General features: G+C 62.1%; 9 protein-coding genes across 9 annotated transcripts; 4 read left to right on the top strand and 5 right to left on the bottom strand.

Annotated features, from left to right (window-relative positions):
* Positions 1 to 92: 92 nt before the first annotated feature.
* On the top strand, positions 93 to 2,922 carry VTJ83DRAFT_7285 (uncharacterized protein; the record flags this gene model as incomplete). Its single annotated transcript, XM_071014090.1, has 4 exons — positions 93 to 209; positions 269 to 1,234; positions 1,291 to 1,599; positions 1,660 to 2,922. The coding sequence occupies 4 exons, from the start codon at positions 93 to 95 to the stop codon at positions 2,920 to 2,922; spliced, it is 2,655 nt and encodes an 884-aa protein (XP_070863502.1).
* A 582-nt stretch (positions 2,923 to 3,504) lies between these two features.
* On the bottom strand, positions 3,505 to 3,926 carry VTJ83DRAFT_7284 (mitochondrial 54S ribosomal protein mL41; the record flags this gene model as incomplete). The annotated part of the gene is made up of 2 exons (XM_071014089.1): positions 3,505 to 3,627; positions 3,738 to 3,926. The coding sequence occupies 2 exons, from the start codon at positions 3,924 to 3,926 to the stop codon at positions 3,505 to 3,507; spliced, it is 312 nt and encodes a 103-aa protein (XP_070863501.1).
* A 628-nt stretch (positions 3,927 to 4,554) lies between these two features.
* On the top strand, positions 4,555 to 7,437 carry VTJ83DRAFT_7283 (uncharacterized protein; the record flags this gene model as incomplete). The annotated part of the gene is made up of 2 exons (XM_071014088.1): positions 4,555 to 7,167; positions 7,255 to 7,437. The coding sequence occupies 2 exons, from the start codon at positions 4,555 to 4,557 to the stop codon at positions 7,435 to 7,437; spliced, it is 2,796 nt and encodes a 931-aa protein (XP_070863500.1).
* A 634-nt stretch (positions 7,438 to 8,071) lies between these two features.
* VTJ83DRAFT_7282 (uncharacterized protein) lies at positions 8,072 to 8,902 on the bottom strand (the record flags this gene model as incomplete). The annotated part of the gene is made up of 2 exons (XM_071014087.1): positions 8,072 to 8,703; positions 8,815 to 8,902. The coding sequence occupies 2 exons, from the start codon at positions 8,900 to 8,902 to the stop codon at positions 8,072 to 8,074; spliced, it is 720 nt and encodes a 239-aa protein (XP_070863499.1).
* Positions 8,903 to 10,117: 1,215 nt separating this feature from the next.
* VTJ83DRAFT_7281 (uncharacterized protein) lies at positions 10,118 to 11,092 on the top strand (the record flags this gene model as incomplete). Its single annotated transcript, XM_071014086.1, has 1 exon — positions 10,118 to 11,092. The coding sequence occupies one exon, from the start codon at positions 10,118 to 10,120 to the stop codon at positions 11,090 to 11,092; it is 975 nt and encodes a 324-aa protein (XP_070863498.1).
* A 325-nt stretch (positions 11,093 to 11,417) lies between these two features.
* Positions 11,418 to 13,426, bottom strand: VTJ83DRAFT_7280 (uncharacterized protein; the record flags this gene model as incomplete). The annotated part of the gene is made up of 2 exons (XM_071014085.1): positions 11,418 to 11,842; positions 11,950 to 13,426. 2 exons carry the CDS (start codon positions 13,424 to 13,426, stop codon positions 11,418 to 11,420), a joined length of 1,902 nt encoding a protein of 633 aa, XP_070863497.1.
* A 2,402-nt stretch (positions 13,427 to 15,828) lies between these two features.
* Positions 15,829 to 17,232, top strand: VTJ83DRAFT_7279 (uncharacterized protein; the record flags this gene model as incomplete). The annotated part of the gene is made up of 4 exons (XM_071014083.1): positions 15,829 to 15,847; positions 15,913 to 16,087; positions 16,163 to 16,212; positions 16,277 to 17,232. 4 exons carry the CDS (start codon positions 15,829 to 15,831, stop codon positions 17,230 to 17,232), a joined length of 1,200 nt encoding a protein of 399 aa, XP_070863496.1.
* A 192-nt stretch (positions 17,233 to 17,424) lies between these two features.
* On the bottom strand, positions 17,425 to 18,180 carry VTJ83DRAFT_7278 (uncharacterized protein; the record flags this gene model as incomplete). Its single annotated transcript, XM_071014082.1, has 4 exons — positions 17,425 to 17,540; positions 17,603 to 17,617; positions 17,708 to 17,848; positions 17,970 to 18,180. The coding sequence occupies 4 exons, from the start codon at positions 18,178 to 18,180 to the stop codon at positions 17,425 to 17,427; spliced, it is 483 nt and encodes a 160-aa protein (XP_070863495.1).
* Positions 18,181 to 18,301: 121 nt separating this feature from the next.
* Positions 18,302 to 19,623, bottom strand: VTJ83DRAFT_7277 (uncharacterized protein; the record flags this gene model as incomplete). Its single annotated transcript, XM_071014081.1, has 2 exons — positions 18,302 to 19,324; positions 19,381 to 19,623. The coding sequence occupies 2 exons, from the start codon at positions 19,621 to 19,623 to the stop codon at positions 18,302 to 18,304; spliced, it is 1,266 nt and encodes a 421-aa protein (XP_070863494.1).
* Positions 19,624 to 20,793: the final 1,170 nt, after the last annotated feature.

The raw sequence follows: 20,793 nt of genomic DNA, 5'->3' as shown, positions 1-20,793 counted from the left end.
GAGCTGATGTAAGATCAAACCAGCCCGAGAGACAGATATAGCCCTTCAGAAACACCACGAGGCGGCTCGGATGTTGGTTCTGCTGGTTCGCAATGCGCTACGTCTCCAGAAGAAACAGCCGTCGAGCTCGCGGTGACGTCTCAGCAATGCACACCACGGGCGTGAGCCTGGCCGTCACGCCAGCGGTTGTGTCGACGTTCTTCTCGCATGTAAGCCGTTGCGTTCTTGCCCCCACCCTTCTTCAGCGCGCATGCTAACCAGCACGCAGTACCTGAACCGGAAACGCCTGGCGCACAAGCCGACAGCCCACCTGCCCTACCATCAGGGCATCGCTGTCGTCCGCGCGTTCCTGGACTACGCCGCGCACCGCACCGTCGAGGATATCCAAGCTTTTACCAGCCCGTGGGTGCCTCACCCTCAGTGGGTCAAGGTAGACAAGGTTGAGATCCCCGAGGCAGAGTTGTCGCGCGCGGCCGACCTGTTGGTCAACCACCTGGGGCCCGACGGCATCCGCCGGGTTGGCGGCAAGGAGTGGTGGCGGTGGCGCAAGCCGAAAAGCCCTCTCCGGGCCGAGTGGATCGAGATGAAGGCCGACTACGAGGAGCGCCAGAGGAACCCCGAAGCCGGCAACCGCGTCATGCTGTACGTGCACGGGGGCGCCTACTACATGTGCAGCGTCGACGAGCACCGCTACCAGATCCAGCGCCACGCCCGCAAGCTCAAGGCGCGCGTTCTGGCCCCGCGGTACCGTCTCGCGCCCCAGTTCCCTTTCCCGTGCGGCCTGCAGGATTGCCTGGCCACCTACCTCCACCTCATCTCGCAGCAGGATCCCAGCACGGTCGTCCTGGCCGGGGACTCGGCGGGCGGCGGCATGATTTTGGCGATGCTGGTCATCTTGCGCGACAGCGGCATCCCGCTCCCCGCCGGCGCCGCGCTCATTAGCCCCTGGTGCGACCTGACCCATTCGTTTCCGAGCCTGGCCGGGGACGCCTCCCTGGATTATATCCCGCCGTCGGGGTTCCATCACAAGCCGTCGATGGCCTGGCCGCCCCCGAACCAGGAAGAGATGGAGGAGCTCAAGAGGGTGGCCATGGAGCAGAGGGGCATCAAGACCTCGGACAGCGAGCCGAGCGTTGGCACAGCCATCCCGGCCTCTGGCGAGGCTGCCCGCACGACGCCTCGCTTGGTCTTCACGATCGACGGCGAGCAGGTTGAGCTGAAGGAGCAGATTCAGGTATGCAGCTTCTGTAACACACGCCTATCATGCACGGCAACGTCTGACCCGGCCAGTTGTATACAACCAACGATCTCATGATCCACCCTTTGGTCAGCCCTGTGCTACAGCCCACGCTTGGCGGGCTGCCGCCTCTGCTCATCATGGTGGGTGGTGGCGAGCTGCTGCGTGACGAGCAGATCTACCTCGCGCACAAGTGCGCCCATCCTTCCGCCTACCTGCCTCCCGAGGAGTTCCTGGACGAGCGGGCGAGGGAGCTCATCAAGAAATACAAACCCACCGACGTTCAGCTTCAGGTCTGGGACGATATGTGCCATGTCGGGCCGACGTTGGCTTTCACCCGACCCGCAAAGTACATGTATAGGGTGGGTTTCCCACAGGGGGAGAACAACCGTGTTGTCGCCAAAGCGCTAACCCGTCCACAGAGCATCGCCCAATTTGCGGCATGGGCCCTCGCCCGAGCTCAGAAAACCCCCGTCGATGTTCGCAACGACAGCAACATCTCCGTGGTCTCTGACACCTCCAGCACCAGCGACAACGAGAACCCAACCCAACCTAGGAGCGCCGCTCCATCACCCTCCCAACCACCACCACCCCCCTCCACTTCCGCCAACTCGACATACACCTCGGTAGGCCACGCAGGCGACCCCCTCCCCCCCTTCGAGTCCCACATGATCCGCCAGCGCGTCACCCGCCACGGCGAGATCCTCCCGCTGCCGCCTCCCTCCGAGCTCCCCGGCTGCTGCATGCCGCGCGAGCAGGTCGGCGTCACCAAGGTCGAGACGGCGCGCAAGTGGCTCGAGCAACGGCGGCGGCTGGACGAGCGATACCGCAAGGTCAGGGCGCGCGTGCACGCCACGCGGCTGCGCGAGGCGGCCGAGGGCGCCCTTTTCGACGGCGGCTTCGGCGAGGGGGAGGTGCCCCCGCCGAGCGCGCTCGCGAGGAGGCGGTGGGTGATTGAGGAGGAGGTGGCGGGGAAGGAGAAAAAGAAGAAGAAGGAGAAGGGGCTGGGCCTGTCGTGGTGGTCGAGCTGGGGATCGAAGCATGATCAGGTGGTGATGAGGAGGGAGGAGAGGGCGGGGCTGCACAGGACGCCAACGCAGGTTGTGCAGGGAGGGGACGAGCAGGGACAGGGCGCGAGGGGGTTTGAGGAGCTTAAGGAACAGGCCAGGGAGGTCAGGGAGGCGAGGGGCGGGGGCTCGGAAGCTTCCGAGAGGGCCACGGCCGCTCATGAGAACGAGGCCGGGACCGAGGGAGATGATGAGCAGGAGGGGGTACAGGCTTCGGCCGTCAGCAGCGGCAGGTCTACGGCGGAGGGCGAGGATCCGAAGGGCCTGGCGGAGAAACCTTCTGACCCTGCAGCCACAGCAGCAGCAACAACAACAACAATAGCGGGACAATCCGCTGTCCATTCAGCCCCTGAGGAAGTCAGCAAGGACGGAAAAGGCCACGACGACGACGATCTCACAGTCACAGGCGTCACGGGCAAGCGCGTCATGATCGGCGGCGTCGCCACGCCTTTCAGCCTGCGCAAGGAGCCCGACACGGCCAGCATGATCACGCTCGAATCGGGGGGGACTGCCGTCGAGGATGGCGAGCGGCCGGCTGCGGATACTCCTTCGCCTGGCGCTGACAAGGAGAAGGTGACGGGCGCGGATGAGACGGCGCCGCTGGGTTCGAAGTTGTAAGACGGAGTTGGGCGGTGCTGCTTCTGCTGCTGCTGCTGCTGCTGCTGCTGCTGCTGCTGCGGCTGCGGAGGTCTCAGGGGGAGCTCCTTGAAGGGAAACTCTGAGGATTTCTTGTCTTATACTTTTGATTTTATTTTGTTTACTTTTATTTCTGGATATTTGGGAGGGGGGTGGGCAAATAGATTTCAGGGCTAGATGGCACAGCAACTGGACGGCGAAGATAGGTTTGATATATAGATGTTAAATATCTTTGTTCGAGGAGAACTCCCAGTGTTCGAACCAAACCCCCCTTTCCGGGCAAGAGAGATATTCCCCGTGGGACTCTGTGTTGTACATTGTATCCTACATTGGTAACGACAAACGCCTCCAAACGCCTCCCATGATACCGGTGTACGTAGACAACACGGCAGGCACACTGCCATGCCGCATCCCTCCGGCGAGCCATGCCATCCCAAGCAAACCCCTTCGAACCCGAATGTCCAGCACCACCCCTTCCGTCCGTTCCAAGAAACGACGAATCCATTCACGGGTTCCAGCACCGCTCTCGTCACGCCCTTGGCCATGCTGCCCCCATCAGCCGGTTTAGTCCAGGCCGTTCTCGGCCTTCCACCGGGCAAGATACAGCTTGGGATCCTTGGGCCCCTCCTTGTACCCCTCGTAGACGCCACGTGTCGGCTCCATCTTTTTGGTCACAAAGGGGGTGAGCTGCGATGGCAACCCTGCGTCAGCAAAAAAAAAGAACCACCTCGCCCTCTTCCCCCCTCCTCCCCTCGTATCTCCTCCCATCCTAGGGCCAAGCTTCTCTGGGCACGCACCTTGAACCCATCCAGCGACGGGCACACATACGTGCGCACCTTGCTCCACTCGATCCGGTAGCCACCGTATCTGGTGTGCCGACCCATGGACCCCGTCCGGGTGCCCTTGTAGTAGCCCTTGTTGACGTCCTTGGTGGTGAGCCGCAGGCGGCGGTACTGCAGCGCCTGGAGGATGCGCGAGGGCTGCATGTTGTCGGTGGGAATTTGTGGTGGTGGTGGTGGTGGTGGCTTCTCGAGGGAAGGAAATGGGATCGCTGACGGATATCGGGGGCCGGCAATGGCAGTGTTTTGACCGAGGGCCGCGGTGGCTGGCTGGCTGTCGTGTTGCGGTGGTGGTGAGGTTGAGCTCCTGGGTGGGATGTGTGGGATGGTTGGCTTGCCCGGAACAAACCGAGAAATTTCACGGACCCGGGCCCGGAGGACCCACTTTGCATCCCATCCCGTCTACTGCGTACACAGTACCGTGTACAGTACAGCACAGCACGCGGTACGTATACACAGGAGGTACCGTCCCGCCCAGCGCCGGAGAAATGCCAAGACCTTTCTGCCCCGCTATCCGTCTCTCACCGCCCAAAAGTGCTTGACGGCTCTTTGGCAGAAAAATCATTCTTGCTTCAACTGGCCGGGGGATCTCTCTCTGCCCGTCCCAGCTCTGCTCGTCCTGTGCTGTGCCGTGCGACAACGACAACCACCCCATCGCACCAACCAGCACCCCGATTTTTGACGGGTCCGATTCCTAGCCCTAGCACAACCGCTTCTTCAGGAATCACCGTCTCTTCCTACCCCCCCCCCCCCCCCAACACAAAATCCAACAACCATGCCAGGCCGTCAAGCCCACGGTCGGCCCCTGCTGCCCGGGCCGGCCAACGTCGCCAATGGCAAGAAACCCGGCAAATCGCACGCCCGAACCTTCAAAAAGTCGCGCGCCAAAGCCACCGCCAAGGCCCTCGATGCATTCGCCATCGCTGCCGAGGAGGTGCCCGAGTCCACCCGCGGCGTCCGCACTCGCGGCCTCGAGGACCGTCCCGCGAAGCGCCCTCGGCGCGGGGACGACGGCGAGGAGGAGGACTTTAACGGCTTCGACGACGAGGACGACGCTCCGAGGAAGAAGGCCCGACGCGGCGACGATGACGGTTTCTCGGACGGCGCGGGTGGTGAGGATGGAGAGAGCGACAGCGAGGAGTGGCACGTGGGCGTCAACGCCGAGGACGAGGATTCCGAGATCGATTCGGACGAAGCGTTCGGCGAAAGCGACGAGGAGCGGTTCGATGGGTATGCCTTTTCTGGCAGCAGCTCAAAGAACAACAAGAAGAAGAAGAAGCCGCAAAAAAGGCGAGGTGATGAGGAAGTCGACGACGACGACGACGAGGGAGAGGAGGAGGAAGACGATGAAGACGATCTCGAGTCTCTTGGCTCGGATGCCATCGATCTGGCCACGGCTTTGGATCAGTACGAGGAGGACGAAGATGAAGAGGAAGAAGAGGGCTCTGGCTCCGAAGAGGACCAAGAATCCGCGGATAGCGACGACGAGAGCGAGGACGACGAAGTCGACCCGTCGAAGCTGGGCGAGCTCGAGAGCATGATCGCTGGGTTTGCTGGCGACGAGGACAAGGAGGAGGAGGCGGAGCCCGCCCAGACGGGCAAGACCAAGCTCAGCCTCAAGGACCTCGGGTTGACGGGCATCAAGGACGAGCACATCAAGAAGTCGCTCCGGCTGATGAGCAAGGAGGAGAAGGCCGTCAAGCCCGGATCCTCCAAGAAGCTCGAGGTCCCGCTTGCCAAACGCCAGCAGGACAAGCTCATGCGCAGCGCCGCGTACGAGAAGACCACCGAGACCCTGGATCGGTGGATCGAGACGGTCAAGCACAACCGGCGCGCCGATCACCTGGTCTTCCCGCTGGCGCAGAACGCCCACGATCGCGGCCTCAGCACCGGCGAGCTCATGCCCATCACCCAAAAGACGTCCGGGACGGAGCTCGAACAGACCATCCTGGCCATCATGGAGGAGAGCGGCCTCGGACCCAGCGCCACGTCGCAGCAGAAGAACGACGGCGAGGCGGCGCCCCAGCTGACGCAGGCGGAGATCCAAGAGATCGCCCGCCAGCGCCGCCGCGAGCGCGAGCTCCACTCCCGCGAGATGGCCCGGGCAAAGCGCATCAAGAAGATCAAGAGCAAGACGTACCGGCGCATCCACCGCAAGGAGATGAAGCGTCTCGAGGAGGCCGAGCTCGAGGCCAAGCTCGAGGCAGGCGAGCTCGACTCGGAGGAGGAGCGCGAGGCTCTGGATCGCCGGCGGGCGCTGGAGCGCGTGGGCACCCGCCTCCGCGAGAGCAAGTGGGCCAAGCTCGGCAAGAAGGCCGGCCGCGCCGTCTGGGATGAGAACTTCCGGGCCAGCCTCAGCGAGGCGGCGCGCAGGCAGGAAGATCTGCGCCGTCGCATCGAGGGCCGCGCCAACGGGTCGGACAACGACGACGACGATGACGACGACGACTCGGCTTCGGACGCCTCCGGGGACGGGGACGTGCGGAGGCGGCTCCGCGCGGAGCTCGAGAAGGCTGCCGCGTACGAAGAGGACGACGAGCCCAAGTCCAAGCTCATGCAGATGAAGTTCATGCAGCGGGGCGAGGAGCAGCGCAGGAAGGAGAACGAAGAGGCCATCGCCGAACTGCGTCGCCAGCTGGATTCGGACGGCGAGGGGCTGTCGGAGGACGACGAGAAGGAGATCGGCCGGCGTCAGTACGGCATGGGCAACTCGACGGCGACGGCGACGACTCCCGCCCAAGCCAGCAAGCTCAAGGCCGCTGAATCCCGCCCGTCCGTCGGCTCTACGGCAGCGGCGGCCGGACCTGAACCGGCTCGGTCCCAGTCGAACGCTCAGGCCAACGGCCCGTCGGGCGGCGGTGCCTGGACCTCCACCGAGGCGGAGCCGTCCGCGCCTGGCGCGGCCGGCGTGTGGTCGCAGGTGGAGACTTCGGGCAAGAAGAGCAAGAAGGCCTCCAAGGTTCGCGGTGCCGAGATCGACATCTCGAGCGCTACCATCGTGGCCGCCCAGCCGTCCCAAGCCAAGCCCCAGGCCCAGGCCGCCAAAGGTGGCGAAGCCCAGGACGGAGGCCAAGACTCGGACGAGGAGTTCGTGTCGCACCTCCCCATGGCGATCCGGGACCAGAAGCTCATCGAGCGGGCCTTCGCGGGCGAGGACGTGCACGGCCAGTTCGAGGAGGAGAAGGCCGAGGTGGAGCGCGAGGACGACGAAAAGGAGATTGACAATACGCTTCCCGGCTGGGGCAGCTGGGTGGGCGAGGGCGTGAGCAAGCGCGAGCAGCGCCGGCACCAGGGGCGCTTCGTCACCAAGGTCGAGGGCGTGAAGAAGACGGACCGCAAGGATTACAAGCTCAAGGGGGTGATTATCAGCGAGAAGCGGGTCAAGAAGGTGAGTTGTTCCTTGTTGCTGCCTCGCCTCTGGATCTCGCGAGGTTTGTGCGCTTCTCAGGCTAACCGTCCGTCCGTCCGTCCACAGAACGACAAGTATCTGGCCTCGCAGCTGCCGCACCCCTTCGAGTCTCAGCACCAATACGAGAGGTCGCTGCGTTTGCCCATGGGTCCGGAATGGTCGACCAAGGAGACGTTCCAGGATGCCACGAAGCCGCGCGTCATTCTCAAGCAGGGCATCATTGCGCCCATGTCGAAGCCCATGTACTAGTTTGCTTGTTTGGGTCGCCTGGGTGTACCATGCATGGATCGGGATGGGTCGGCAGGATCGGAAGAAAAGCAAGGATGAGACTTGGGAGCACGGGGCGCGAGGTTCGCCAAGATAGAGAGAAGAGAGATGTCGATTGATAGAGCCTTGCCCTCCCCCTCTTGCGGGGGCATGCCCTTCCTCTAGGACACGGTTTGTCTATGACATATGCCCAGGAAAGAAAAAGGAAAGAAACCAAGAGAAACGGAAAAGAAACAAGGCCGCAGTGCGCCGATACCCAGGAAAGATCTACAACCAGACCCAGATGCACCTACACCGCCGCCAGATCCCATAACGCGGACTCGACAGCTCCCGATGGACCGCCATGCCTGCATGCCTGTATAAGGAAAACTGCCCTGTGTGTACCCAAGAACGATCATATATGGATGGACCCTCCACGCATCATCCAACCCAAATCCACCCGTCCTCTCCTCCCATGCAACACAGACACACACACACACACACGCATACATACATACATATGCACACACACAAGAACAAGAACAAGAACAAGAACGAGAACAAGAACAGGAACAGGAACAGGAACAGGAACAACAACCACCACCCGTCTCCATCCTTCGCCGAAAAAGGTAGGTCCTCACGACCCGTTCACCTCGAGCCTCCCCTCGACCTTCTCAATGTAGTCGACCAGGTCGGCGATGGTGCAGACCTTGAGCCCCCACTTGCGCGCAAAGGCGATGCAGGCCTCGCCGCGCAGCATGCCGGGCTCCTCGCGCAGGGCGCGGCCCTCGACCTCGGTGCCGTCGTCGACGAGCTCGCAGATGACGGCGACGGGCTTCTTGCCGGCGAGGCGGCACAGGTCGACGCCGGCCTCGGTGTGGCCGCGGCGCTGGCGGACGCCGCCGGCCTTGGCGCGCAGCGGGAAGACGTGGCCCGGGCGGCGGAAGCTGGCCGGCGTCGAGGCGTCGGCGGCGAGGGCGCGGCAGGCGAGGGCGCGGTCGTGGGCCGAGATGCCCGTCGTCACGGCGGGGTCGGCGGCGTCGACGCTGACGGTGTAGTCGGTCCCGCGCGGGTCCTGGTTGCGCGGCACCATGGGGGGGAGGTCGAGGTGCTGCGCCCGCGAGGGGAGGAGGGGCGCGCAGATGAGGCCCGACGAGTGCCGCACCATAAAGGCCATCTGCTGCGTCGTGACGGACTCGGCGGCGATGATGAGGTCGGCTTCGTTTTCCCGCGAGGGGTCGTCGAGGACCACGACGAACTCGTTGTTGCCTGGAAAGGAGGAAGGGGGGGGGGAGATGTATTAGCGAGAGAAAGACACACACATACACAGAGAGAGAGAGAGGGAGAGAGGGAGAGTGAGGCTTCTGGAGAAGAACGTACGGAAGGATTGGATGACATCGGGGATGGAGTCGAACTGTGACGCCGGGATCTGGTCGTCGGCGGTGGTGGTGGTGGTGGTGGACGGCATGGCTGCGGCGGAGGGCGGTAGACTGCAGACCGTAGACGGAAGACCGGTAAACAGCGGATGGTGGTCGGTGGTCGCTCCGTGGGTTGATCGGCGGCGGCGGCGGCGATGGGCGCGCGATGAGGGATGATGGGACGGGAGCGGCAGCGAACCTCAAAGAGGAAAGAAGTGGAGCGTCGAGGGAGTGCGAAGTCGGCGAGAATCGGCCGGACTCGAAGGGAGTCTCAAGGAATCGCTACGGCTTGGATGGCCCAGGTTGGGAGTCGTGTGTTGATGGCCGATTCTGTCCTTGTCTTCGCGGTCTCCGGTGGTGAGAAGGCCAAAGGCGAGGAGCTAAGGTAGGCAGGTAGGCGATGCGCCGTGTCCGATGCGACGGGACAGTCAGATGTCAAGTTCCAAAAAAATGCCCCGGCGCCGCTCGGCATTGGCGGGGTCCCCGTATGCCGAAAGTTCGGCCTTGGGACGATTACCAAGGGTTACCAATGGTTAGGTACCAATTGGTACGTAACCCGTAACGCCCTCTTTTGTTAGGTACCTCACTTTTTGGCCCTCTTACAAGTAACCAGCTACACAGAACCACGGGGACGCGGGCGGCTTGCTCCCGAGAATTGTAACTAGCGCTACGCAGCATGCAGGTATCCCGCGGGCTCGAAATGGCGCAATCTTCTCAAATCATGACAAAATCGCCAGCCAGGTGGTGTTCTTGTGACTGTTTCAACTCGCAACCCTCTTTCTCTTCGTTCCCATCCGTTACCGGCAACTAGCCAGAGCAGGTGGCGATGGAGAGTCAGTCGTCACGTCACCTGCAGTGTTCTGCATCCTCGGCTTAGATCCGGTCGTGGGGGCCCTGGGGGTGCCGGGTAATGCTCTGTGTAACGTGACGCTGGGAAAAAGGGGAGACTTGGAGGCGTACCTTACTGTGTACAGTGGATCTCACCCCGCTGGATGGATGGAACTGTTCCAGAACCCCAACCCCGACACCCCCCCCCCCCCCCACTCCCCGCGCCGATAAAAAATTGTGGGGCTTCACGGGCCGTCCGAGTCGTGAATTTGACCGTCATCGTGTTTCCCATTCTTTTCCACTCGCCAGGAAAACGTGCCCCAACTGGAAGCGCCCGGCCCGGCGCCCCCCCCACCGGACCTACCGATTGCTTAGGTCGGTACACAACCCCCCCGAGTTCGGTCCCGGCCCCGGCTCCGGCCCCATCCTGTCGCACAATGAGGCCAGCACTCCGGTGTCTCCCCCGGAGGGCCATCCGCCCGACACCGCCGGCCCTGCAACCGCCGGCTTTTACAGCAGCAGCAGCAGCAGCAGCAGCAGCAGCAGCAGCAACAACAACAACAACAACACCGAGCCAGGCACACCCGGCCCTATCCAAGTCCCGGTCCTTCACCTCCACCCCGACCCATCTCCACAACCCTGCTTCAGCCTCCGTCAACGAGACCGAGATCTCCCACTTCTCCGCCCTCGCCTCCTCTTGGTGGGACCCCCATGGCCCTTCCCGGCCGCTACACCTCATGAACCCGCTGCGGCACGACTTCATCCGGCGCTGCCTTTCCACCTCCCCCGACTCCTCCTCCTCCTCCAGCACAACAAACCTCCGCTACCTCGACGTCGGCTGCGGCGGCGGCATCTTCGCCGAGTCGGCCGCCCGCCTGCCCTCCACACGCTCCGTCACGGCCATTGACCCGTCCCCGACCATCCTGGCCGTCGCCCGGGACCACGCCCGGCGCGACCCGACCCTCGCGCCCCGCCGGGGCCGGCTCGCCTACGTCAACACCACCATCGAGCAGCTGCCGCTGCCCGAGCGGCCCGCCGACCGCTACGACGTGGTCACGCTCTTCGAGGTGCTCGAGCACGTCGACTACCCCGCGGCCTTTCTCGACCGCGTCGGCGCGTTCGTCCGCCCCGGCGGCTGGCTCGTGCTGAGCACCATCGCGCGCACGTGGACGAGCTGGTTCACGACCAAGCTGGTCGCCGAGGACGTGCTGGGCATGGTGCCCCGCGGCACCCACGACTGGGACAAGTACGTCAACGAGGACGAGCTCAGGGGCTACTTTGCGAGCAAGGGAGCGGAATGGGGGGCGCCCCAGGTCATGGGGGTCGTGTACGTGCCAGGCGCCGGGTGGAAGGTGGTCCAGGGGAGCGAGAAGGTGGGGAATTATTTCTTTGGGGTGCAGAAGCTACACTGAACGGATGTGTGTGCGCGCGCGGGGGGGGGTAGGGGTGGGGAAGATATACCACTAGGTAACTACCTGAGAGGCGGCGTGGTGTTGGAGAGGACATGCGCGCCGCAATGCAATGTACATTGTATGAATCGGAAATGGGTAGGGGGGGTATATATGTAGGAAAAGGTTCAGGGACGGTGTACCGGAAAACAAATCCACAAACAGCACAACAAAAAGCATTAGATATCCGCATATCCGCTGACCCATCCTGTGGCATGGAGAGAAACCCTCGTTCTTTTTTTTTTTTTCTCCGTGCTCACTGCCTCCACGAAGCCAACCCCCTCTACCCCTACCCCAACCTCACAATCCTCCACATCTTCAAACACTCCTGCAAGTCCATCGACACGGTCCCCTCCACCGCCGTCGACGTGTCCTTGATGATGGCCACGAGCAGCGTCGCCAGCGCGAACGTGACGGGATCCTCCTCGAGCGCCGCCAGATCCGAGCGCCGCATGCCGCCGTTGTCGGCCCACGCCTTCCACAGGTCCAGCATGCGGCACATCCGCCCCGCGAACTGGCCGTCCAGCACCATGCGGTGCAGCAGCCCGCCCACGGCCTCCTTGATTTCCGTCGCGGACCTGCCGAGCTCGCCGCGCTGCACGAGCCACCGGAGCGTGAGCTTGGCCACGCGGGTGGTGTCCCACCGCGGGGACTGGAGGGCCTCGATGATGCGGGTTTCCTTGCGTTGGGCCTCGAGACGAGCTCGGTCGCGCACTGAAAGGTGACACGACATGTTAGCCAACGCCTCCTACGCGAGAGAGAGAAAAAAAAAACAGCCAGAAGAATTTGAAAAAAAAAAAAAAAAAAAAAAAAAAACTTACTCTCCCTCGCCCTCTCCTCCGCGTCTTTCCTCATCCGCGCCATGGCCGCGACCGACCGGTCCTTGGGGCTCATCTTGGCCTCGGCCATCATCGCGGCCTGCAGCTCCCGCGCGCGGCGCTGGCCCTCCTCGAGCTGGCGCCGGCGGTCGTCCTCGGCCTGCCGCGCCGCCGACTCGGACATCCACTCGGGCGTCGACGCCTCGCTCGCCACGCCCAGCAGCACCAGCACGCCGCAGGGCACCGTCTCGCGCCGCGAAAAGGCCAGCACCTCGTCGGGGATCTTGTAGTTCCACAGGATGGTCTGGCTCGTCGTGCCGTACGCCGTCGCCGCGCTCGCGAACCACATGCCGTCGGTCCGGCCGGTCGTCGACGGGTTGCCGCGGATGCGGAGGTGGTCGATGTAGAGCGTCGAGCGGGCGCGCGCCGAGGGGGCCACGCTGTGGATGCTCGGAGCGGCCGAGGGGGAGGGGGCGAGGCCCGCGTTGGCCTCGGCGTCCGCGTCGGCGTCAGCGTCCGCGTCCGCGTCTTCGGAGAGGGCCACGACGATGCCTTCGGTGGAAATCTGGCAGGTGATGGGGTGGCGGCGGTAGGCGGCGGCGGCGGCGTGGTGGGTCGAGTCCAGCGAGGGCTTGCGGATGCCGGTCTTGTTGATGGAGGACGAGTCCGCGTCGGCTGCGCGGGCGTCCTCCTCGGCGGAGGCTTCTTGGGCCGTCTCGTCCGTCCCTTTCGATGATGATGACGACGATGACGACGCCGCCTCGGGAGCCGCCTCGGGAGCCGCCTCGGGAGCCGCGTCGGGAGCCGCGTCGGGAGCCGGCAGCGGCGGGAGCCTCACCCAGTACGGCGGGAGGTAGGAACAGTCGCGCGTGGTCCAGGGCCCTGCCCAGGTAACGGCCAGGCTGAGGTGGCCGTCCGACCCGTCGAGCGGCGCGACGGTCAGGGCGTTGCTCCTCCCGTCGGGCGAGCGCATCAGGGCGCACCCCACGGGGGTCCACAGCCCGGACGACCGCAGCAGCCGCCAGCCGTGCGGGTCCGGAACGGCGCCGAGATCGAGCAGGTAGCAGACGAGCTCGTCAAAGGCCACCTCGACCTGAGGCTGGCGCAGCTGGTCGACGTACTCGAGGCGCTGGGTGCTGTGGCCGATGACGTTGGTGCGCCAGTTGAAGGTGGTCCAGCTGCCGCCGGGGATGTCGGACGGGTGTCGCGACAGCGTCCAGTACTCGTCGCGGTCCAGGAAGCGGTCCAGGGGACGCACCGCGTACCGCGGCAGCTCGACCTCGATGACGCGGTTCACGACATCGCTGCGGGTGAGGGCGGGCAGCTTGCAGTGCCGAAGGAGGCGGCGGATGCGCGACAGCGCCGCCAAGGTCGCGACCGTGTTATACAGGATAGGAAGCACACCGAGCACCGCCAGCGGCACGCCAATGTACGTGATGATATCGGTGGCCGAATGCTCCGTTTGCTTATTGGCATCCATGGTGGATGACCTGCTGCATCCTCTCCCGGCGGTTGCGTGGCTCAGGATCGGCTGTGTGAGAGCGAAGTGCTCTCTTAAAAAGAAAGCCGTTGTGCGTGCGGCTGAGGGCCGGGGGGCGCCGTTGAGATGTTTCAGACCCCCTAACTCACTAAAGTCAATCCCGGATCAGGTCCGTCCGCCAGTCTTGGGTCGGCTAATCTGCAAGGGACACAGCGCAAGGCAGAAGGCCTGGAGGTCTGTGGTCCAGCAGGGGGACCGGTCAACCTGGAACATGAGCCAAGCCGGGTCAACCAAGGGGCATCGGCCGGGCCAACCACTCGCACAGAACACCGAATAAGCGTGGCAATCAGATGGGAAACACGAGGCATAGGCGTGGCATGGGGGGACGGGTGATTTTTTGAAAGATTGTTTTCATTCTTCATTGTTTTTTTTTAACAAAAAAAATCTGTCCAACTATCTGATTCACACTTTTCTGCCTGGGACCGCAGACACATGATGACTACTTGGGTGGGACGGACGGCATGGGAGGAGACGACCGCTTGACACCACGAAGCAACGCAAGAATACAAGGCGAAGAGGTAGGTAGGTGGTCTTGGAGCACTCACCTAGCGGGAAAACAAGGCGTTCCCAAGAGCGAATCAGAGAGACGTCTCAGTCCTGCAAACAGTTGCCTGGTTAGTCTCTGGATGTCAAGATCAAGCAGGCAAGCAGAGAGATGGAAAAAAGCAAGACTCAATCAGACTCAAGCCGTGTCACCGGCAGTGTCATCAAAGCATATGCTATGTAGACCGTCGTGATAAAATTGAAAATCATCATGGAGTCCCGGGGAGGAGGATAGAAAGAGATTTATCTTACTTTGTTGCATGTGTCGAGTGGAATCAACGAGGGCGGGGGAAGAATCCTATACTACAGGAGAATCTGTCACCGTCAGCGCTGGCTCATGCCCTGCTGCCAAAGTAAGGGTGTGTCGGGTAAGGTCAGACATAAATGGTGTCGTCTTCGCTTGAGCTCCGACATATGCTTGTCTATTTTGTTTTTGTGGAGTCATCATGAGAAGGGGGTGGGTGAAGGGTGGCGGGCAGTTTCCTGAACACATACCTACTTGGGGGACATAAATGGTGCCATGTTGACAAACAGCAGACCGGAAACGGCATCACTGTCTATGGATTGTCAGCGCAGCTCAAGCTGGGAACGCATTGCCAAAGTTCGTCGACAGTCTCAGAAAAAGCATGAATGGTAGTTAAAAAAGGTTGTCTTCAACGGGAATCCCGGTTCAGACTCGTCATCTAGAGTCATCACAGAAAGCAGAGAGAAAAAAGCGCGTTGCCTACTTACATTGTCGCAACCGTCCAGCGGATGGCTGGGCCGAGCTTGTTGCTCTGGCTTTTCTCCCATGTTAGCTCGACGTCATGGTGCGGTCGAGAGAAACAATGCGAGGCGATCATGGCGAAATCAGTGGACGAGGTTTTCTAGGCCTGTCGCAAAGTGGCATGTCTGCTCATGTGGTGTATTCGGAGCCCAGTGCCGCTTCATCATGGAACGTGTCGTTATGTCCGGGAAAAGAGAGAAAGCCGCCACTTACTCATCCGGCATCTGTTGGACTGGACGTCAGCGGGCCAAAGGCTCAACAAATCTTGGGACATTCCAGAACAGAGTGAAGATGGCATCAGAAACAGCCAGTTTGTTTTCTTCAGGGGGTATCAGTCGGTAATTCCAACTTGCCGAAGCAAAAAAAATGTTCATCAGGGAGCCAATGCGTGAGGAAACCATCCGGTACTAACCAGAAGAGATGATCCTGAGATGCAACATGATCCCCCGCCGCCGCATCAACCACGACGCGACGCGAGAGCATCCGACACCATCCTCGTCCAACAACCGGATGATTGCTTGCGTGAAATCCTGCGAAACCCGTCAGCGGTTTTGCTCAATGCCGTTTGGCAAGCAGGAGCAGCGCGACGGCGACAGCGACATCAATCAGACTGACGTATCAAATGGTTTCATGTCTTGAGATCAAAGACTCTAGTTTGCGGTTATAGGTGTCATCAGGGAATGCCGGCTGCGCGTCGCGCGCGAGACCAGAAGAAAAAGGCATCACTTACCAGAAGCTGTGGTGAGGTTGGGAGGATCAAGAGGAAAGGTTCGAGACAAAAAACCCGAAAGCTCAGAGTTTTTGAAGGACCACCCAGTGTGGGGCATTTTTTTTCTGCCCGTGTGGGTCCAACGGTGAGGAGCTCAACCGCCCTTGTGTGATCACGTGATCACGTTGCTTCTTCGCGCCTCCTTTCTCCACCGCCTCGTCGCCCAGGGGGGCGCGCCAGGGAACGTCCAACAGCGAGGTGACGGTCAAGCTCAGAGATAGCTACCACTGCAACTACCTACCTATCTGGAACCATTTGCCCAACATGCCCGAGATCGCCGAGAGTATGGCCAGCCGCTGTTCTCCCATCCCTTGCATGCATTGCACCTCGCTGACGACGCCATCCCAGTCGCCCGAGTTGTGCACTTCCTGCGCCTGCACCTGGTGGGCAAGACCATCAAGCATGTCGAAGCCATCGACGATGCCAGCGTGTTTGGCAAGGTCGGCACAACGGGGGCCAAGGTTGCCGCAGCCCTAACGGGGAAGAAGGTCCTCTCGGCCGGCACTCAGGGCAAATACTTCTGGTGGGTTCTCCAGGTCTATGTAGGGTGTAGGGGGGATTGGAACGAAGCTAAATAGAAACAAAAACATGAGCCCAGGCTCATCCTCGACCAACCACCACACCCCGTAATGCACTTTGGGATGACCGGTATGGCTGAGAAGGCCGCTGCCATGAGACGCAGCTGATGTGATTCGCTAACCTGCCGCCCCAGGCTGGATCCACATCAAAGGCGACCGCACAGCCTACACCAACTACTACAAAAGGATGAAGCCCGAGGAGATGGACCTCTGGCCGCCCAAGTTTTGGAAGTTTCACCTGACCACCGAGGGCCCCAGCCCCGCCGAGGTCGCCTTCACCGACCCGCGGCGCTTCGGCCGGGTCCGCCTCGTCGACTGCCCGGGCGACAAGATCCGGAAGCACTCGCCGCTGGTCGAGAACGGGCCCGATCCGGTGGTCGACGCCGACGTCTTCACCGAGGCGTACCTGCGCGGCCGGATGCGTTCGCGGCACGTGCCCATCAAGGCGCTGCTCCTCGACCAGACCGTGCTCAGCGGGGTGGGCAACTGGGTCGCCGACGAGGTGCTGTACCATGCGCGGCTGCATCCGGAGCAGTACTGCGACGAGCTTGGCGACGAGAAGATCGGGAAGCTCTACGAGTCGATCCGGTACGTGTGCCAGTTTGCGGTTGACCAGCTGGGAGACTCGGATCGGTTCCCTCCAGATTGGCTGTTCCACTATCGATGGGGGAAAGGGCAGAAGGGGGCCGTGGGACACCTGCCCAGCGGCGAGAAGCTGGCGTTCTTGACCGTGGGTGGGAGGACCAGTTGCTATGTGCCGTCGCTTCAGAAGAAGAGCGGTCACATCGCGCCGGGGGTCAAGGAGGAGCCGGTCGAGTCTGCGCCGGAGGAGACGAAGAAGCCCAACAAGGCAGCCAAGCCGAAGGTTCCGAAAGCCGAACCCAGAGATGATCAGAAGCCGAAGCGGAACATCAAGGTTGAAGAAGATGTGGATGAGCCGCCGGCAAAGAAGAGAGGAGGAGCTCAAAAGAAGGCGTCGGTACCTGCCGCTGCCGACATCCCTAAGCCGGGAAAGCCGGCTGCGAACGGCAAGGTGGCGGAGTCCGGACAGCGACGACGGTCTAGCAGGCTACGGGGGAACAACTCATGATGTGCTTGCGCAGCATTCAAAGCCGCCATCTCGTCTTGGAATTTTCCCTGCCAGGGGCTGGCTCGGGGATGCAGCAGCGCCGAGCCATCGACGACCGGCCAGGGCCTCGTGGCCAACCTGTTTGTCTACAACATAGCGAATGAAAAAAGAAAATACCCATCAGAACCCGGTGTACCCCCCGAAGCACTTCGATCACGGCTCCGATGAAACATTGGGAGGGAACGTGCCAAACAGCGCCATCCGATGCTCCACGTCCTCCGACGTCAGACGTGTCTCGGCCGTCGTCGCCTTGGCGAGCATGCGAAAGTCTGATTCTTCTGTCAGCCCAAAGGTCTCTTGTTGGTTTCCCTCCTGGAAGGCGGGTGCTTACAATCCACATAGTGCCCTGCAAAGCATCCCGGCCGTCGGCATCATTACAGCACCAATGGTTAGGACTGAAAACAGGTGGCGGAAGGGGGTCGGGGGAGAACCGAACCCGGCGTGGCCGTCATGTAGCACTCGGCCGGCTGCGTGGGCGACGCGTTCCTGAACGTGTGCACCGCCCCGGGAGGCACCGTCATCACGTCGCCCACCGAGGCCGTCACCTCGCCGTCGGGGGTGACGAACGCCACGGTCCCTGCGTGCGCAAGACACCTGGCTCAGCGCCACGCTTGATTTTTCACGCCTCCCGCCGTCGTGGATGCGGCCCCTCGCCCGCTCGTGCGCCCGGGGGGGGACGACGGCGAACACCTTATTACCTTGGGTCACGAGAAACAGTTCGTCGTGGAAGCGGTGCCAGTGCATCGGCGGTCCGCTCTGGCCCGGAGGCAGCTCGACCGCGACGCTGCTGACGCGGTTCTCGGTGAGTGAGCCGTCCTCGTACACGCGGATCGTCAGGGGCCCGACGCGGAGGGTTTCAGCCTCGTTCTTTTTGTGGAGCTTGACGTTCACGGGTCCGCGGATGGGCATGGTGGGCGATCTGCGGTGGCTTTTGTATGGTTGTTGCTGTTGGTAGGGGGTGTGAGATGCCGGACAAAAAGTCTCCGAAGTGGGCGATGACGGATGGGGGGGGGAGGGTCGGGTCCGGTGATCACCTCCCCCGTCGCTTCCAAGGGATTCGAGAGACTCCGAATCCCTTTCCAACCTTGGAGCAGAAGAGGCGAAACGAAGAACCCCGGGGAGTCGACGAGGGCTTTTCGTCCCTGCCGTTGACAAGATGGGCCCTTTGCCTCTGCTCCAACACGGCCCTCTTCGCCCTCAGCACCTCCCTCCCGAGCACCGCAAACACCTCGTCCACCCCCTCCCCCGTGACGGCCGAGGTCTCCATGTACATGGTCGGGACGGGGACGTTGGGCATGGGCATTTTCGTTGCTGTGCGGCTGCCTTGGGAGTAGGAGATCCTGCGGGCGGGCGGCGCGGGTGGTGGGAGGAACGAGGGGGAAAGACCTGCGCAAGCTACGGGATCGGGGTCGGCGAGGGTGTCGGCTTTGGTGCCGACGAGGAGGATGGGGTAGGGCCGGCCGCGGGAGGGGTGATGCTTGGAAGATGAGCTCGGCGTGGCTGCGGCGCTGCCTTTGGCAACGCCGGCGGGCGTCCTGGTTTCGCTCGGGACCTTGTCCGCGCCGGGTCGTGGTTGTTCAGGCTCCGGTGGTGTCGCCGCGCCCGAGATCTCGGCGACGTCAGGAGGCGCAAAGTGCTCGCGCAGAAACTCTGCCAGGCCCTCGGCCAGTCGCAGCGACGCCTCATCGCGCACCGAGAAGAGCAGGGCGGCGCCTTCGGTGATGGACAGGGCATGGGCGAGCAGCGGGTTGCTGTGCAGATGCTTGGAGGGCATCTCGAGGACGTTGAGCATGTACGTCTGGGAGCTCTCCTGGAGGAGCTTGGGAGGCTTTCTGGTCGAGGAGGAGGAGGATGTTGCCTGGGACGTGGGTGCCGTCGTGGCCGAGGCGGTGGAGGATGCCGTCGCCGTTGTTGCGGTTCCCGCGGTCCCCGAGGTCCCTGGAGGCGAAAGAGCGACGGCGTCAGGCTCGTCCAGCTCCATGGGCCGTCGGCAACCATGCTCATAGAGGGGATCTGGCGGCGCAGAGTCGCTGCCAAAGGTACCGCCGGCGAACTGAGAGGGCTTCTGGTCAGCAGAGGGCCGGCTGGGTGTTTTTGTCTCGGACTCACCCGCGTCAAGAGAGCCGTCTTTCCTGTCCCCTTTGCGCCGAGGACGAGGATGCGGAGCTCTCCGGCTGGCGTCTGGTGAGGTTGGTTCCGCCGCTCCTCTTCTTTTTTTTGTTGTCGCCGCCGCTCTGCCTCGACGTCGGAAGAGGGGTTGCTGTCGGTCCAGCGAAAGATGGCCTTGAGGTACTTGGCCTCCTCGGGTGAGAACACCAGCGAGTTGACCACGCCGGCCGCCGCGTTTCTCATGGCTACCGACTGCTCGCCTGCCCGGCGGGGGTTGCGACGGGGGTGGAAGTTGGCTTTTTGCGATGAGACGAGAGAAGTGTGTAAGTTTGCCAAACCGACGGTTCAAGGTTGCGAAGGGAAGTTTGTTGTTTTTCGAGCCAGACAATTCAACTCAGCGCTGCTATTGGTTTCGTTGGACTGGGCCATTCACGTTTGTTGATGATGCTGAGGCGGGCTGAGCTCTCGAGTAGACACAAGGGGAATATAACAATGGCTACAATAACACCAACCCACCACCATCACAACGATGCTGCCCACGCGATTTCCCGCCGACGACGAGCCAACTGCATTCTGGCGGAAAGCCAATATCCGACATGATCAACCCGCCTTGCCCTTGCATCCGACAGACATGGACAATGGACAATGGACAATGGACAACAGACAGCACCAACGGGGTGATTTGCGTTTGTTCGAGAAGGTTGGGAAGATACCGGCTAATTTATTGTCAAGGGACTCTGCCGATGACGGCTTGTGTGAGGTTGAGTGTCTTGCCCGCTTGACGGGACGGCATGTTCCGCGTCGCATCAAGTCGTCTTCCCATGGGCCATGCCCTCCGGCGAGACCCTCTGGCGAAACCAAGGCATCTAAAAGAGCTCCTGTCTCCCCGCCGCGTGGAAGGGACCTCGGTGGCCATCTCGAGGGAAAGCAAACAATGTGCTGATCAGCGTACTCCGTAGAGCGCGGCGCTCGAGGTGGACCCCTCGGGGGCGGCGCAGCAGCGGATGATGACGGTGCTGCTCTCTCCCCCCTTGGCCCGGGCTCGTTGCAGAACGCCGATCGGCAACATTGACTTCTTTAAGCATGCGTGTGGCACGCTCTCCTTGCGTGTGTGAGCGGGGGGACAGGTACGGACGGGTAGATGAGCCATAGGCCTAGGACCTAGGTGAGGAGTGTAAAGTACGATGCCTGAGATCGGGGACCGCGATGCCGATGGGGATTTGGGCAGGTCCAACAGGTCCAACAGGTCCAACAGGTCCAACATCTGACCTCTTGGTATTCTAGCAGACGGCCCGTCAGGTGGGCGGATGGAGGCGTCAGCCGGTATCAACACCAAACACCGAACCCGGAACTTTCTGCACCTCGGGCATGGGACGCGGCGATTTTTTTTTTTTTGTCAGCGGACTGGCTGTG

This window comes from Remersonia thermophila, chromosome 7, assembly GCF_042764415.1.
Source record: "Remersonia thermophila strain ATCC 22073 chromosome 7, whole genome shotgun sequence".
Taxonomy (NCBI): domain Eukaryota; kingdom Fungi; phylum Ascomycota; class Sordariomycetes; order Sordariales; family Chaetomiaceae; genus Remersonia; species Remersonia thermophila.
Note: the sequence above shows the minus strand (reverse complement) of the source record. Positions and strands in the feature narration are given on the sequence as shown.